The sequence below is a fragment of the Microtus oregoni genome, unplaced genomic scaffold, assembly GCF_018167655.1.
Source record: "Microtus oregoni isolate MIOR12 unplaced genomic scaffold, Mior012 000026F_ref0000081, whole genome shotgun sequence".
NCBI classification, from domain to species: domain Eukaryota; kingdom Metazoa; phylum Chordata; class Mammalia; order Rodentia; family Cricetidae; genus Microtus; species Microtus oregoni.
This window is the reverse complement of record NW_024543085.1, coordinates 1,350,750-1,367,823: the sequence shown is the minus strand read 5'-3', so window position 1 is coordinate 1,367,823 and position 17,074 is coordinate 1,350,750. Positions and strand designations below refer to the sequence as shown.

The 17,074-nt window shown below is 39.2% G+C and overlaps 1 protein-coding gene across 2 annotated transcripts in view; it reads right to left on the bottom strand.

The window, feature by feature from the left end:
* Positions 1-17,074, bottom strand: part of Vps50 (VPS50 subunit of EARP/GARPII complex) — a 104,220-nt gene that overhangs the window by 60,676 nt on the left and 26,470 nt on the right. For both annotated transcript variants that reach the window (XM_041675733.1, XM_041675734.1), the window contains 3 exons: positions 12,257-12,299; positions 10,416-10,514; positions 7,717-7,857 (listed from right to left, as the gene is read on the bottom strand). In XM_041675733.1, the coding sequence (XP_041531667.1) occupies positions 7,717-7,857; positions 10,416-10,514; positions 12,257-12,299 (283 nt within the window). The remainder of the gene's footprint in view (positions 1-7,716; positions 7,858-10,415; positions 10,515-12,256; positions 12,300-17,074) is intronic.

Sequence of the window (17,074 nt, the reverse complement as noted above, 5' to 3'; positions counted from 1 at the left end):
TGGATACAGTTGGCTATTGCATGAGATATTAGTCCACCTCATTTCAGGACCCATTTTCCCAGGGTCACACGAACTAGAATGGTAAATAACCAGATACATATACTTTTTCAAACACATGTCTAAACATGTAGACGTGGCTTTATATTTGTTCTTGGAGCAGAGTCACAAATGACATAACGGAGGCTGGATTTATCATTCAATTATTTCATCTGTGGAAAATGAGTAAACACTTTTACAATCTCTGACTTCTATAGATGCTCCAGAACTCACAAATATTCCAATAAAGTAAAACATTTTAATGCAAGGTACACAGCTTATGAAACACTGCAAAGATCTAAGGAATGTGCATGAGGGCCCTGCCCCCATCTTTCTACTCTATAAAACAGGCCTTCTGCATTCTTTTTCCTATTCTGCCTTGCAAACTTCCCACCTGGCATAAAGCATTCGCTCTGTTGTTAAGATTTTCTAGATCCTTTAAGTTTGTGACCGTCCCACCACCAGAAAGAACTCTGCTGACGAAGGTGCACAGGAAGGTTCAGGACTGGAGTGAGCAGGCCTCCACGGGGAGGGCTAGCAGAGCAGAGCTGCAGTGACAAAGATACATCAGGCTGCTGCTCTGGATGTCACACGCCTGACTAGTCTTCCCCTGTAAACAGACTGATGGCTACCTTAATTGTCTTCAAAGAACTTTCATCCAGTAACTGACAGAAGCAGATATGGAGATCAACAGCCAAGCACTGGGCCAAGCCCGGGGAGTCCAGGTGAAGAGAGGGAGAGGGACTGTATGAGCAAAGGGGTCAAGACCATGCTGGGGAAACCTACAGAGACTGGTGACCTGAGCTAGCGGGAGCCCACTGACTCTGGACTGATAGCTGGGGAACCTGCATAAGACCGAACTAGTCCTTCTTAATGTGGGTGACATTTCTGTGTCTTGGGAAGTTTGTGGGGTCACTGACAATGAGATCAGAATTCACCCCTGGTGCACGAACTGGCTTTTTGGAGCCCATTCCCTGTGGTGGAATACCTTGCTCAGCCTTGATATAGGGGGGAGGAGCTTGGCCTGCCTGAAATAGATATACCAGACTTGGTTGACTCTCCCTGGGAGGACTTACCCTTTCTGAGGTGTGGATGAGGGACTGGGTAAGGAGAAGGTGGGGGAGGGAGAAGAGAGAGAAGGGGAGGGAGGAGGAACTGTGGTTGGTATGAAAAATAAAAAAAACTTAAATTAATTAAAAAAGAATTTTGACCCCAAAAGAAAAAAAAAATAGAACTATACAAATAACTGCTACCATCCATTAATGAATTTCTACATCACATCATAGTTTATCAAACCACAAAATTAAAACTTAAATCTACTACCTTTTACTCTACACAATGTGAGGAGGAGGGGCTCCTCTCCTAATGCTATGATGTAGGAGTTACTGTTTAACAGATACAAGAAGCAAGAGATAATATATCTATTATATTTTCAAAAACAATTGAAATTATAGTAAACCTGCTCAGATCTAACTAAATCAATGACTTTTTCTAAAAGTCTCCCAAAAGAACTTAAATTTTATTATAACCTAATACATCACTATCTGTAAGCATATAAGAATAATAAATTTAATACTAGATAGCAAAACAATACTCATCTAAGCTTATATTCTAAAACATAAACAATCCGACCCAGGATGGACATAGACTAGAATCTTCCCGGTAAGTGCACCTTGGGATGCTACACACATTAATAGAAATGGGCAATCAAGATGTAAGAATTAGCCAGTAAGAAGCTAGAGCTAATGGGCCATGCAGTGTTTAAATGAATACAATTTGTGTGTTGTTATTTCGGGACATAAGCTAGCCAGGCGGCCGGGAGCTGGGTGGCAGGAACCAGCCCGCAGCTCCTACAACAGGTCACAAGACCTGGGCGGAGGAGGAGGGACAGAAGTCTAGTACTGCTGTTTTGTTAACTGGGTATGTCATCAATTTGCCTTCTAAATATTTATGTTTATAGGCACTGCTTTCAACCTAGGTCAAGAAAGTTTCAGTTCTGTACTGGCAGCAGTTAACAGAGAGATTCATAAATGGTCAAAGAGCGAATAAGTGACTCTGAGTGCTCAGAACAAAACGGTACATCCACATCCATTCCTGAGAGGCTGAACGGAGTATCACAGGAGTGCTCAGAACAAAACGGTACATCCACATCCATTCCTGAGAGGCTGAACGGAGTATCACAGGAGTGCTCAGAACAAAACGGTACATCCACATCCATTCCTGAGAGGCTGAACGGAGTATCATCACAGGAGAGGGGGTAGACGGGATGAAAGTTCTCAGTATGAAATGCTACTTTTAAACATGACATGGCTGCTTCACTACCAAACTCATGGCAGCCAGAATTAGCTATAGAAGGCCTGCACAAGCCAAATCAGTCAATAATCCCACATGGACAGAAGGGAGGGACTCATAGACTTCCATCCTTAGCTGAGTGGTTGCAGTAATCTGGATGATAATGATCCCCATAGACCCATATATTGGAAGGCTTGATCTGCACTTGCTAAAACTATCTGGAAAGAATTAAGAGATATGGCCTTGTTGGAGATGTGTCATGGTGGAAGGGTGTTTGAAGTTTCAAAAACCCAACCCCGTTAGCTTTCTCTCTGTCTCCAACTTACGAATGTGATGTAAACTCTCAGCTACCACTCCATGCCATGTCTGCCCGCTTGCTACCATACTCTCCACTGTGATGGTACCCTCTGAAACACTAAACAAGCCACCATTAAATGCTTTCTTTCATACGCTGCCTTCCTTGGTCATGGTGTCTATTCAAAGCAACAGAAAAGTAACCTTGGCAGGGGCTATTGGCTAATTGCTGCTAGGGAAGGAAATCCTTTATCTTCAGGGCTGTGGCCACAGGTAGACGGCCATATGCACACAGTCAGCACTACTCAGACTCCTCCAATTATCACAAACAAGAGTGTGGTGACGAGAGAATATGAAGGGGGGGCTTATATTGGAGGTCTGGGGGAAGCAAGGGAGTGAGTATATGACTAAGATACATTGTATGTATTATGAAATTGACAAGGAGTAAATGTTTTTAAAAAGCATTTCCAGATTTCACAGGAAACCTCATTATATTACGCAGGCATGGATAAACCATGACCGAAGATAGTCAAAATGAAAAATTAAATAGATAACGACATACTATCATAAAACAGGCAGGCAAAGAAAATGACCAGACAAAATTACTGTCTGGATTAATAGCCTATAAAACTTCCACATAGAAATCAAAGCATGATGGAGAGGACCCAGCCAAGGAAATGGAGGCCCTGGTTCCAGATGGAACTAGTTCCGCATTGGCCAGTCACTTCTTACACAAGAAACCACTCTGGATCTGTTTCACCTCCATAAAAGAAACAGAGGCGCCCAGACCTCCCACCTCACCATTTGGTTAAGACAGTCATCAGTTACTAAATGTCGAACAAGGAAGCTTGGTTCAAGTTCTGACTGAAGGACTCATTTGCATTAGGCCACGTATATTGTGTGTGGCCCCACATAGTAATTCCAGGTCTATGTTCATAGATGGAAAAGTGCAATCAATCATGAATGAATCGATTCAGAAAATACTAACACAACAAAACACCTCCTCTTGAACTGTCCTTAAGGATAGGAAACAGAAGTGCAATCCCCAGTATCTCTCTACTGCTACAGTTATTTTCCACATTCACCTTCAGTGAAAGCGGTACAGAGAGGGGAAAGAGAGGTGCAGTCTCCTGAGAAACAGGGGTTAATACAGAACAGCATTATTCTAAATAACTTTAAAAGGAAAACTTGCACATGCACAGAAACGATAATGTCTCCTAACTTAGGATAAGCACCCTATCCCGGCCAGGATCCAGATCTGGAAACCTAGCTCTCACAGTGCACAAGTGTGAACACAATCTCAACACCATGAAGGCTCCTTAATCTAATCTTGATTAATGGCTTAAATTCCACAGATCTGGCCTCCTATGCCACCCCAATCAGTTCAGAGAAAGCCTAGGACCTCCCATCTCTACTACTAACCATTGCCAGTAGCCTACCTGATCAGAAGGCAAATGAAGACACTGACTAGCCTTAAACAGACATGATTTCCAAAGTAGAGTGCAAATCCAGCCATAAATATAAGCAACCTTTCTGAATTTGAACTATTCTGTAGTAATAGGGGCGGCGGGGCTGCGTCCCCAGCACCCCGGCTGCCTGGCTAGCTTATGCCCGAAATAACAACACACAAACTGTATTCATTTAATCACTGCTTGGCCCATTTCTATCTAGCCCTTACTGGCTAATTCTGATATCCCAATCAACCCATTTCTAATAAACTGTAGCACCGGTCTTACCGGGAAGATTCTAGCCTATGTCCATCCTGGGTCGGAGCTTCATAGCATGCGTCTGCCTGGAAGCGGGGCATGGCCTCTCTCTCAGGCGTCTGCTCCCGAGAGGAGAGCTGTGGAGTCTGATCTCACTTCCTCTTCCTCCCAGCATTTTGTTCTGTTTACTCCACCCACAGGGCCAAGCAGTTTCTTTATTGCTTAACCAATGAAATCAACAGATTGATATATGACACTCCCACATCACTATACAATGGAAGAATATCATCTTTTCAAAGCTGCTGCAGTGAAAAGTAAAGTGATAAATATGAAAGACACTGACAGTCTCTGATTTATTATACAATTGTATAAGAAAATTCTATTATTAAGTATCTACCAAAAAAATCAGAAAGATGCTTTACTATTAAAGCACAGCATCAGGAATTATAGGGGCCCTTACAGCAATTTTGTTGGTTCATATTTATATTTAGTACTCTACTCACATTCTAACAAACATGCACAGGACAGATGCTCTGGTACCTTAAAGAGACCCAAAGCACACATGCACGCACGCGCACACATACACAGAGAGAGAGAGAGAGAGAGAGAGAGAGAGAGAGAGAGAGAGAGAGAGATTGATTCACAGACTTAAACCCTGGAGTCACAAGGTCACTAGTGCCGCTGGAAAAATGCTGCTGCACTGACAATCTTGGTCAAATAGCACTAGGCTCAGTGATCTAAAAGTATCATTTATGGCCTGAACACTGTCTCTAAGTGGAAACACGGTTAAAAGACATGCTCCCCCACCCTGGCCAGCTGCATGGCTCCAATGATTTGGCATGTGCTAGGCTGTACTTTCTAACCACCAGCAAGGTGAGCAGAGGCAGGCAAAGCACAGAACTGGACAGGACATGCCTGGGCTTGGAGCCATGACTCCTACATAACATGAGAAACAATATGACACTCAATAGATTTTTTTTTAAAATAGAACATTTGACAAATATTCCCAGCACCTGACTAGATTCCTGCCTTGAACACAAAAACAGCTATTCTCAGCTATCAAGCTCTTGGTCATTAGTGTTACGCAGGTACACAGACAAGAACAACGTCTGAGTGTGCTGCTTAAATAACAACTGGGGCACAGCAGGGGACTCGAGTGTCAGGCTTAGGTGTCTAATTACTGATAAATAGTCTTAATTAAAGAGACACCAGTATTATAAAGTAGGCAAAGCATGTATCATTTTGTACATATTTTTTCAAAGTTTCAAATGAGAAATTTATGTTATGTGTTTATGATGTCTGAAATGACCACAAAAGCAATTATTTAAATATAAGAACACTGTTGAATTAAGAACAGCAGTTTTCAAGTAGTTTTTTACCAGCGGGTTATTATTTCATTTCTACTAACAGGTAATGAGAAATATTCCACATGTGTGTGCTTTCCATGACTAATAATCTTAAAAAGCACTGACTCAAGAGGCAATACACAATAATAAGCTATTTGTTATCTAGTAATTTTAAAACATACACGCTATTTCAAAATATCACTTTCTCATCAGTTTGTTTTCAAGTGAAAATAATCCAAAAGAAACACAATAGGGAATACATTAAGTATAACTTTTCATTCATCAAAATACATATGCCTACCCCAAATTGCAGACTTAAATAATCTGAATGTCAAGGACCATCTCATGAAGTCTTGACTTTAAAAAGCATATAAAAACACACAATATGCACAAACAGATAAAAACAACAGAGCTAACCAGTATAAAGGATATCTAAATATTTGTCTAGAACACCCTTTTCAGTTAGTAGGATTTTCTGCTTAATAGAAATTGCAAAATTTTTGTAACTTGCTTCATCTCTTAAAGTCATTTATCAATTAGAGCCACACTAATAAAATCAAAAACAAAGGTGACAATTTTGGTAATAAAATAAACATGATTAAAAAAATTAATGTTTCAAAGTTCAGAACTATCAAATGATGGCTCTATTTAAAAGTGGACAAGTATATAATTATGTAACTGTATCAGACTCAAAAAATAGGTAAAACAGTCCTGATTCAGAAAATTATTTTTAAAAGGTATTTCAACTACATTAATACTTGTCATTATTAACTTCCTAGTATATCAAATACGCCTTCTAGAACAGCTAGCTATTCTCAACCTGTGGGTTGAGATCCCTGTGGGGGTCAAAACAACCCTTTCACAAGGGTCACCTAAGACCATCAGAAAACACAGATATTTACATTACAATTCGCAACAGTGCTTTAATTCAAAAGAGTAGCAAAATTATAAAGCAGCAAAAGAAAATAATTTTATGGTTGAGGTCACCACAGTATGTGGAACTGTATTAAAGGATCGAAGCATTAGGGGGGTTGAGAATCACTGTTGTAGAATATTGAAAAGTAAGAAAATTTCTCCAGTTCCCAACAGGCATGTGTGTGTGAGAGTGTGTGTCCTGTACAAGTCACAAACTTGTTGAAACATGAAGATTAACTGATTCTTCATGCTAATTCCTGGAAATATTTTTTAAAGCTGCTGTCTACTTCCTAGAAGTGTTCCGTATTTCCTTACCTGAAGTCTGAAGAAGCTTACAATGTCCCATGAGAGACCAGGCTGGAATGAGTGCCCACAGTTAACAAGGACACACACACTGCAGCCATGTGGCCCATGGAGTGTCACTGCATTTAGCTCTAGGCCATCCTCTGAACCCTTCCTGCACAGGGCTGTGACACCACCCTTTCTTGGCGGTACTCCTACACTGCCAGCTACGTTTTGAGATTCTTTATTCTCTTTCCCATAACCTAAGCCAGAATGCCACAAGCCAACAGCTTAATGTTTTCTTCATCTCCCCTTCACCCTTTCCCCAATCTTCTTATCTGGTCTCATGGCTCTATTAACAGATTCATATGACTTCCAATTCTGTAGCTACAGACCTGCCCTGCCCAAGATCTTTCATCCAATGCCCTCAACAAGGCCACTTGATGTTTAACAGGATCGAACAAGTTGATGGTAGCAAGTGTCCACAATTCTGGAACTTGGGAGACTAAGGAAGCGAGATGCTTCAAAAAACCAAAGGACGAGGAACAACGAGATGCCAGGTTTCTGTCTGTGGTACTGCTGCTCCGCAACCTGCTCAGAAAAAACAAATAACACTACCATTTCCAGCTGTCAGCCTCGGCTCTTCACACTCTGAGCTACCGGTCAGTCAAGCCTCATACTAAAGCACACCCTAATATATCTACTACTCACCTGTTCTGCATAAGAACTACATTGGAAAAGAAAAAAAAATGATAAACATGTTTTGTTTCTATTTTAGTGGCATCTTCAGACAGTAGCTAGAAAGAAATGGGGAAGAGACGAACCATAATAACACTAATGCATACCGTACAGAGATCTTTGTATTGCAGCTTCTGGAATTTTGTATCTGTGTTTTCCGCACACAGCTCCACATAGCCGAGCACAACCTGAAACACGGTGTTGTGAATGGCCTGAGTGAAGTGCATATGAAGTTGATCCATTGCCGTCTAGGAAAAGAAAACACAAATAGTGTAACTTTATAGACTTAAATAAATTTCAAATGATTTGACAAAACACAGAAGAAAAAACTCATCAGCTATAACATATACATCATTATCATCCTTACAATTAACTGTCACAGTCTATGGTATAGTCTGTTTGCAAAAAAACTTTCACATAACTGTGGCATTATCCCACTAAGGCTGAGTGTGAACTGTGAAACTGTGCTCCTGTTCTGTTTTATGACTGGTATTCTCGTTCATTCTCAATATATATAATTGTATCTCTGTGTCCCCTGTCCTGCCTAATACTTGTTCCCTTACATTGTTCAGGAATCCTATTTAAGTCAGTACTTTTCAGCACACCTTTTGCTTTCCCTGGGTAGAGCTCTCTAAAGCACTTCCCTACAAACTTCACATGTGCATCTGTGCTGTCTGAATTAAGAATGGCCCCCATGGTCTCATATCTTAGTCACTAGGGAGTGGAACTGCTTGAAAGGATTAGACTGATCAGAAGGTTGGCCTTGTTGGCGTAGGTGTGGTTTTGTGTAGTCTTAGAGGTGTGTTACTGGGGGTGAGGTTTGAGGCCTCGGTGCATTCTCTCTCTCTCTCCCTCTCCCTCTCCTTCCTTCCCCCTCCCCCTCTGCTTGCCTTCTCCAGATCAGGATGAAAACCTCTCAGCTACATCTCTAGCACCCTGCCTGCCTGCGTGTTGTCATTCTCACCATGATAATAATGAACTAATCCTCTGGAACTGAAAGCAAACCCTCAATTAAATATTTTCCTTGTAAGAGTTGCCTTGGTCATGGTGTTTCTACATAGCAATAAAAATCCTAAGACAGCATCCCTCACCAGAAGAGAACATATATGATAGTCCATATTCTGGCACCTAGAACAATACAGTAGGTAGGTACAGATGTATATTTAATGAACAAAAACAATATTATGGACTCAATTAAAAGTCATAACCCTATTTCCACTGAGAAATGCCAAGTGACTTTCTTCTAACAGTTTTCCCAAAACACAGCTTATGATTCAGAAATTAACAATACAAAAAGTAGGCATTTTAAATGGTAAACAATTTAAAACATTTGGAAAAGTCTTAAATTTCCTTCCAAAACGTGGTGCAGGAGAATTGTCTGTATTCTGTCAATCATGTTTTAAATAAATGCTGACTGGCCAGGCAGGAAGTATAGGCAGGAAAACCAGACAGGAAGTAGAAATGATGCAATGAGAACAGGAGAATTCTGGGAAGGAGGAAGTTGACCCTTCCCAGTCCTGAGCAGACTACCGAGGAAGCAGGATGTGACCTGCCAGCTGAAAAAGGTACCGAGCCATGTAGCTGAAATAGATCAGAATAATGGGTTAATATAGGCTACAAGAGTGGACAGGAAGCCTGAGCTAGTGGGCCAATCAGCTTTATAACTTATAGAGATCTCTGTGTGATTTTCTTTGGGGCTAAACAGCTGTGGGAACCAGACAGGACAGAAAACCCTCAACAAGCAAGCCAGCCCTTCATGTTACAAAAATGTAGCACCAAAAGAACAAAAAGCTGTGTCTATCATGTTTAAATGTTAGGTGAATAAATGTATAATTCTAGACACGGACAACACAACCCTTGTGTTGTGTTTTCTATGGAAGACTGTGGATGATAAGTGTACATTACATGGCAAGTGCAAGCATTGGGGAAATCTGCTAGATGCAATGGACCTATCCGGCAGATAAGCGTACCCAGTGAGCAACAGTTTATACAGCATGTGAGGGAATCAGGCTAGCCTGTCTAGGAACAAACAAAATCACATATTAAGATCTACATCACAGGACCAAGACTCAAGGTATCGAACACTGCATGTAATCTCTCATTGACTGAATTAGTTTTTACTTTTCTTCCCTTCCTTTGTGATTGTCTGGTTGTTTGAAAACAGGTATGGTATTTGTTATGTAGTCCCTTGGGCTTGCAATCTTCCTGTCTCAATCTCTTAACTTTTCAAAAACTCTTACATAAAATTGTGAAAATATCAAACCTGGCAAAGTTTTGGATGTTTCAGTTACATTATTTACACCCTGAGACTCTGTTAAGAATATGCTACCCCTATAAATTAAGCATTAAAATGCACTTTGTTAAGTGAAATTTTGTAAGGACAGCACACTGGTAATATTCACACTCGATCATGAAGGTTGATAGGTTCCTAATTATGAACTACATCTGCTCAGAACTTGGTGTGGGAGGTCCTTTCTGTATTGGCTAATGAATAAAGAAGCTACTTTCAGCCAATGGCTTAACAGAATATAGCCAGGCTGGAAAGAGAGTAGGCAGAGTCAAGGAGAAACCATGTAGCCCCACAGGAGACAGATGCTGGATGAGGGATAGAACTTTACCTGGTAAGCCACAGACACAGGGCGATACACAGATTAATAGAAATGGGTTAACCAAAGATATAAGAGCTAGTTAGCAATACGCTTAAGTGACTGGCCAAGCAGTAATTTATATAATATAGTTTCTAAGTGGTTATTTCGGATCTGGGCAGCCGGGAATGAACAAACAGACTCTGACAACAAGAACTAACCTGTGTTTTTCCAAGAAGTCGATAAGCTTGCTGAACTTTGGTATAATGATTAATATCAAAATTCTTGCAGATTTTGGAAAGAGCTACATCCAGCTGTTCCTATGCAATCAACAGAAAAAGTTAAGAGGTGATGAGGAAACTGTTTTTAAAGCTAAGGAAAAAAAATATTAAAACTGCCTTCCCTTCATTTATAATTAACATCTATTTACCATTATACTGGATCAGTCAAAACCAAGTATAAGTAAATTAAAATTATCCACTATAATAAAGATTTATATTTAAGTTTTATATAAATAATTAGCATTATTATCAATTTATCTGCCTTAAAACCTATATCTAGCATTTAAGAAAAAAACAAAATAAGTTTAGTTTCAAAAGACCTTACTTTATAATATTTCTTAGCTTTATGTTTCCTTATACATTTTCTAAAATTACATAGTTATGTAAACTGATGTGTGGAATGACAAAAAAATACAACAATAATTTTGCAATCAAGAAAAAGTAATTCTCAACCAAACATTGACTTTGAAAATATACACCCAATTAACCTTTTCCATTTTTAATGCACTTTGGGTTTCTATTTCAATGATTTCATTTTTAAATAATTTTCCACATGCACAGAAAAAAATATCTTATATTAAGAATTAATAAAGAGCTCAGCAGTGGTGGTGCATGCCTTTATTTCTAGTACTCAGGAGGAAGAAGCAGGCAGATCACTGAGTTAGAGGCCAGTCTGGTCCACAGAGCAAGTGCCAGAACAGACAGGGATACACAGAGAAACCTTGACTCAAAATACCAAAAAACAAAAAAGAAAAAAAAAAATCAAACAAACAAAAAAAACTGAATAAATAATGAATCTTCAACAGAAAGCCCTCATTAAAAAATATTCAGAGTACTATTTACCATTACTTACAGAATTGAAGTCAGTTCCTTCTGTGATAGGCAACCATACACTGTTCTAATTAGCAAACAACTGCATTTACGACAGAGACTCCTTTCGCAAAAGGTCATTTGATTGTCCAACTCTAACTTTTACGATTAACAGTACCCAAGTCAAGAATGCAAAAGGTGTGAAGGGAATCCAGTAACTTATTGCTTATTAAAATGAGCCTCTCCTTTGGAAAGACTGCCAACAAGGCAGGAAGATTCTGAATATAAACAGGAGGATGAGAAAGCTTCAGGATAAACCTTTTTCTTCTCACCTCTACATTTTCAATGATCTGAACATGATATTAGGAGAGGCGGAAGAGATAGATGCCTGTTCTTTCAAAGATCCTGAGTTCAATTCCCAGCAACCACATGGTGGCTCACAACCATCTGTAATGAGATCTGGTGCCTTCTTGAGGAAGAGACATGGTCAGTCGTCCTCATCAACTTAGACCACGAAACACAATGTGGACAAGTTCAACGGAACCGTCATATATGGGCTGCCCATGCATGCTTCAGCACTGTCAGTGCATAAATTGCAATTTCAAGTTTTTATCAGTTAATAATCATAATGAAATCACCTTACTGATCCAAAAAGAAAAGTAATTTATAAAATTCAGTTATTTGTAAAGTGTTTCTATTATACTACAACACGACAACACATTTATCTTGAGTTTGAAGAAATAGTGATATTTTCAGATTCTGCTTTAAGCCCCCCTAATTCTAGGAACATTATCTAGTTTACATGTAGATTAATCTGACTATACACAGACATTTCAAATGAAACACAAGAGATCTAAATACAGTGATCTAGGAGCAAGAAAAATAAAACAAACATAGAAAATATGTAGGGCCTGCCTAGACAAACACCCACGAAGGGAAAATGCTGGTTAGCCTATTTTAAAGCTCCTTACCTCAATTTGTTCCAAAGTATCCTGCAGCTTTGAATTCAGCTCACTATCAAACAGAAGAGAGTTAGAGGTGCCAATCTTTCAGAGTAAATGCTAACTAACCATGGGTGATGGATAAACAGCCAGTGCCCTTAGCATGTGCACTGGTGTGCTACTGATGACAAGCAACACAGTTAGACAAGAAAAGAAGTCATAGAAGAGCCTATAGAGAATGAAGAGTCAAACGTTCATTACATGTTTAAAATTAAGAGGGATAATTAAAATAAAATGTAAAATTTCACAAGTAAAGTTAATTTCTACAACATGGGATTAAAGAAATAGAAATTAAAACGTTGTAAAAATACAATGGAATGCATATTGTTGGAGATTTTATCTGTTACGATGCTGTGCTCACCAAAGTGATAGCCTCTAACAACCGACTCCAAACAAAAGCCAAGCAAACATTCTTTTTTATTTGGAGTAACTAGTAAGTGGCTTCAAAGTCTCTGTGGCAACTTAAGAGCTAAGAGCAGCTGAGAAAATCTCATGGAATGAGGTTAAAAATGCCTTACTGTAAAGTTACAGCAAGGAGACTGTGACACTATCAGGACACAGAATTAAGGGAACATATGGCAAATGGCTCCAACAGACACTTGGCAAAGGCGATATTCAAATGTAAATAAAATTTTTAAAAGGGGGGGGCACTTGAGTCCATTAGTCATTCTGCCAAAAGATATTTTAAATCAAGATTGACTCTTCAAACTCTGGCTGGATGTAAAACAAATGCTCAAGGGAGGGGACAATCCAATGAACTCTCTGGAAAGCTTCAAATGTGACCATGGTTCACATCCAGGCTACCTCTCAGCCGTTCCAGGGCTGTGCACACAACTAGTCAACGTGTTCACACAACTCTCAGAACCTATTTGTAACAGGCAAAAGCTTGAAGTTGATACTATTTAAATTATATATTACCAAAAAAGGTCTCTGACATCCAATAAAATAAATTCAATCTCAAAGAACATTGACAAACTTTTTGAAGTAATAAGAATGGGTAAAAGATTTAGCTCAACACAGTGAAATCTTAGGTTCTTTTCAATGTTATCTGCTAATGATAAGCTTGACTCTCAAATTCCTAGTAACCCATGGAAATAGGGAGGATCACAATGCACAGTTCATCATCCATAAGATCAAAAAAACAATTTAGTAGCTTAAGGGAAGAAAGTTTATTTCTGATGTCATTAGCTTCTAGAAGAAATTTTCATAATTTTTTTTCTTTCTTTTTTTGTCATTAGCAAAGCACCCTTGACAATCCTAAGCTCATACTATACACCTCCATGGGTTCCTTCTCTAGTTCCTCACAGAGTCTCTCAATGCAAGCTAAGGAGCTAACACCACAGGGAGCCAAGGTACAAAGCAATTTACAAGAAAGGAAACCCAGCATCATGAAGTCTTTGATGGTCTAAAGAAAAAAGGTTCAAACCCACAGAAAAAAATTTACTTTTTAAAAAACATATAATGCTTATCATATGTAGATTTTCATCTGAAGTCAGTTGTTCTGGCAGTTATATTTTCTGGTAAAAACCAGTAAGGAAACTAGATCTTTAGGCCCCCAGTGTTTCAGGGCTGATGACTTAGAAATGACGGATGATACACAGTAGAGTCCACAAAGATTGCTTAAAGAAATACTTACAGGAAAATGTAGATTTTTCAAAAAGAAAAAACGACACACACACTCACAAGCCAAGTTCTCCCAAGCCCATGGGCACTCCTGCCCTACTCCCTAGGTATCTATCTGCACTTTCACCTTGCTGTTGCCTGCCTGATTCTTTTTTTTTAAATTTATTTAATTATTAAAGATTTCTGTCTTTTTCCCGCCACCGCCTCCCATTTCCCTCCCTCTCCTCCAATTAAGTCCCCCCCCCTCAGCCCGAAAAGCAATCAGAGTTCCCTGTCCTGTGGGAAGTCCAAGGAACCCCCACCTCCATCCAGGTCTAGTAAGTTGAGCATCCAAACTGCCTAGGCTCCCACAAAGCCAGTGCGTGCAGTAGGATCAAAAATCCATTGCCATTGTTCTTGAGCCTGCCTGGTTCTTAAGCCCAGCCAGGTTTGCAGAACCTAATGCAGAAGTAAAATCACATTATTGCCCCATGTTCAATAAACACTCTGGTAACTTCCCAAAAAATAAGGACAAAGCAAAAGTCAGCATGGAGTGTGAGATCCTTGACTTCTCATTCACCTTTCAATGCTTTGTCCTTTATCCTCATGGACTGCGTGCACTTCCCTAACCACACCCCAGACTTTCCCAACCTCCATTTCTGCTTGCAGGGTTCACAACTAGAATACCTCTTCTGCAAACACCGACCTAATTGTCAGACCTAAAGGTGGTCTTCTCTCGAAGAGTCTCTTCTGCTCACTTCCTGTCCCCAAGGGTACTAAAGAATGGGATCTGTGACTGTGTCTTCAAGGGGCAAGCCTCCAGGAGACAGTCATTTCCTCAGTTCTCCCCAGGACTAAACTCACTACCTGACTTGGACATCCAGTAACAAAAATCTGTGGGTCAAATCTGCAATGCAAAGAAAACTCATTAATTATTCCCCATTTTCTACTTTAATAACTAAAATCATAAAGACAGAAGGAGAACAACAGCCACAGTAAACTCTGGGTCTGCAGGTGCTTCAGCAATAGAGAAATACACAGGGTTAAACCCAGACACTCGCCTCTAACCAATGAGGTTGGAACATCCACCTGAGCGGGAGCTAGAGACACAGAAGAAAGATGACAGCATAATGGCACTGCAGAACTAGTGATCACTTTCTTTTAGGGAACAGTTTCATTCGGAAGGAAAAAGAAGCATTTCTAAATTCATTTACATTCAGTCACTAGAAAAAAAATGATTGTTTATTTATAAAAATAGATAGCTGTTGTTTTATTGCAGTTATTTTTTATAGCTGCAACATTCTCCTGTGGGCATGGTAATGTGAACGGCATGTAGAAGACTATAAATATAAAATCTAGAAATCAATTTCATTTTATTAAAGAGGCTCTCGAAATCTCCAACTGCAGTTTGACCACAACTGACTGTTAATTAAATATAAACAGAGAAATTAGTGATTAAGGACTGGGAATTAGCTGTGCAGCTTTTAAAGAAGTCCTTGGGTATCACTTAGAAATGTTGAGTTCAAGCCATTTTAGTCACTTAAAGTATATTAAAAAGATTTACCCATAAAAATTTTGAAAAATAAAAGCTACATTGTGGTGAAAAAAAAAATCACTGGTTCTAAGATGGAAGGCTAAGAGCTTTTAAAAGCTATCTTCAAGCCCAACAGAATGAAGGAATGCTTCTAGTGAGTCCAAGCATCACTGGAGAAAACCCATAAATAACTAATTAAGTGCTTTTATGTAACCGCTCTAGACAGACAGACACACAGACACAGACACACACACACACACACACACAAATTACTCTTAGAAGACTGCAAATAAATCAAACCTATGTACAAATCTGATGATACAAAACAGATAATTAGCACTGTGCTGAATCTTGCCTGATCTAGTAGTAGAACTAGATGTTTCAAGTCAATTCCCTTAAGATCTCTGGGCATCAGTTTGTAGATAAGGTAGGCTAACTCCAAAAGACTTCTTCCAGCTCTAAGATTTCCTGAGTCTAATACATGTCAAGCACCTGTTTCTCAATTATCACATCTTTCTATGTGGTTTGGGCAAATGCTAAAACTTTTAGAATAAATATGAGTAAATCGAATTCCAAATTTATAGTTTATCTCCACGATCCATAAAAATACTAGTCTGCTTAGCTTACAGCCACCCTAGAGGGTTCCAATCTGCTCATGGGAAAGAGAATTCCAAATGCTATAAAACTAATCCAAGAACCCTGAGATGCCATGGAGTGTCTCTACAACCTTCCACAGCAGGTAGGATGAGAGCAGAACTAGTAAGATGACTTTAGTTATAGGGATCTCTGTCTTCAATTTGTTCAGAAGTCCCCTGCCTAACTTAATACAATCAATCAGCACAAAGCTTGGAGTCCATGCCTAAGGATGCTAAATATGCAAACATCTCCAAACTTCATGAGTTCTTAATCATAGCAAATTTGGAAAAATAAAGAAGAAAAAAAATTCAGCACAGATGTGTCCATAATTAAAAACTGTGGACACTGACTGTATAACTTAAGTACACAAATCCTTTGAGATCATTGTCTGAGAAAAAAGAATAAAGAATTCTTTAAACATTGTGCTATGATGAAAATACAGGACTCAACAAACTAGTTCTGATAACTCACAAACTTCCCAGCACATAAGACAGAGTTCTCTGAGTCTATCAAGAAGTTTTTCTCCAATGAAATAAAAAGTAATAAAGTAGTTATGACTTTCGGGATAACTTTCCTTGAAACTAATTTAGATAAATTTCAAGTGAAACAGAAATTAAATGATGCTTCATTCAGATACACTTTAACATAAACGCACTCTGAATCTTATTCCCAGTAAATTTCAACTATATGACTCCATGTCAATTAACTTGAGAATTTCAAATAACACCGCAAATGTTCCCTGTCAGTCATAAAGTGAACAAAATTGATATTATGGTTTATTTATTTCATTAAGGATGCTGAAACATAGCAAATCTCAACAAAGACACAGAAGAGGCCCCTGTAGCCTTTCTTCTGTAGCCAGCCAACTGAGAGCCAAGTGTCACTTGGAATAGTGCATGTTAAACTGCAGGTATTTTAGGTGCGGTCTCCCACACAGGGCCGCTGTCTGAATTCTAGTTTTTCTGCTTTCATCCCGAAGTTACTGAGTACCTCCTCTCAGACCAGCAGACCTCTTA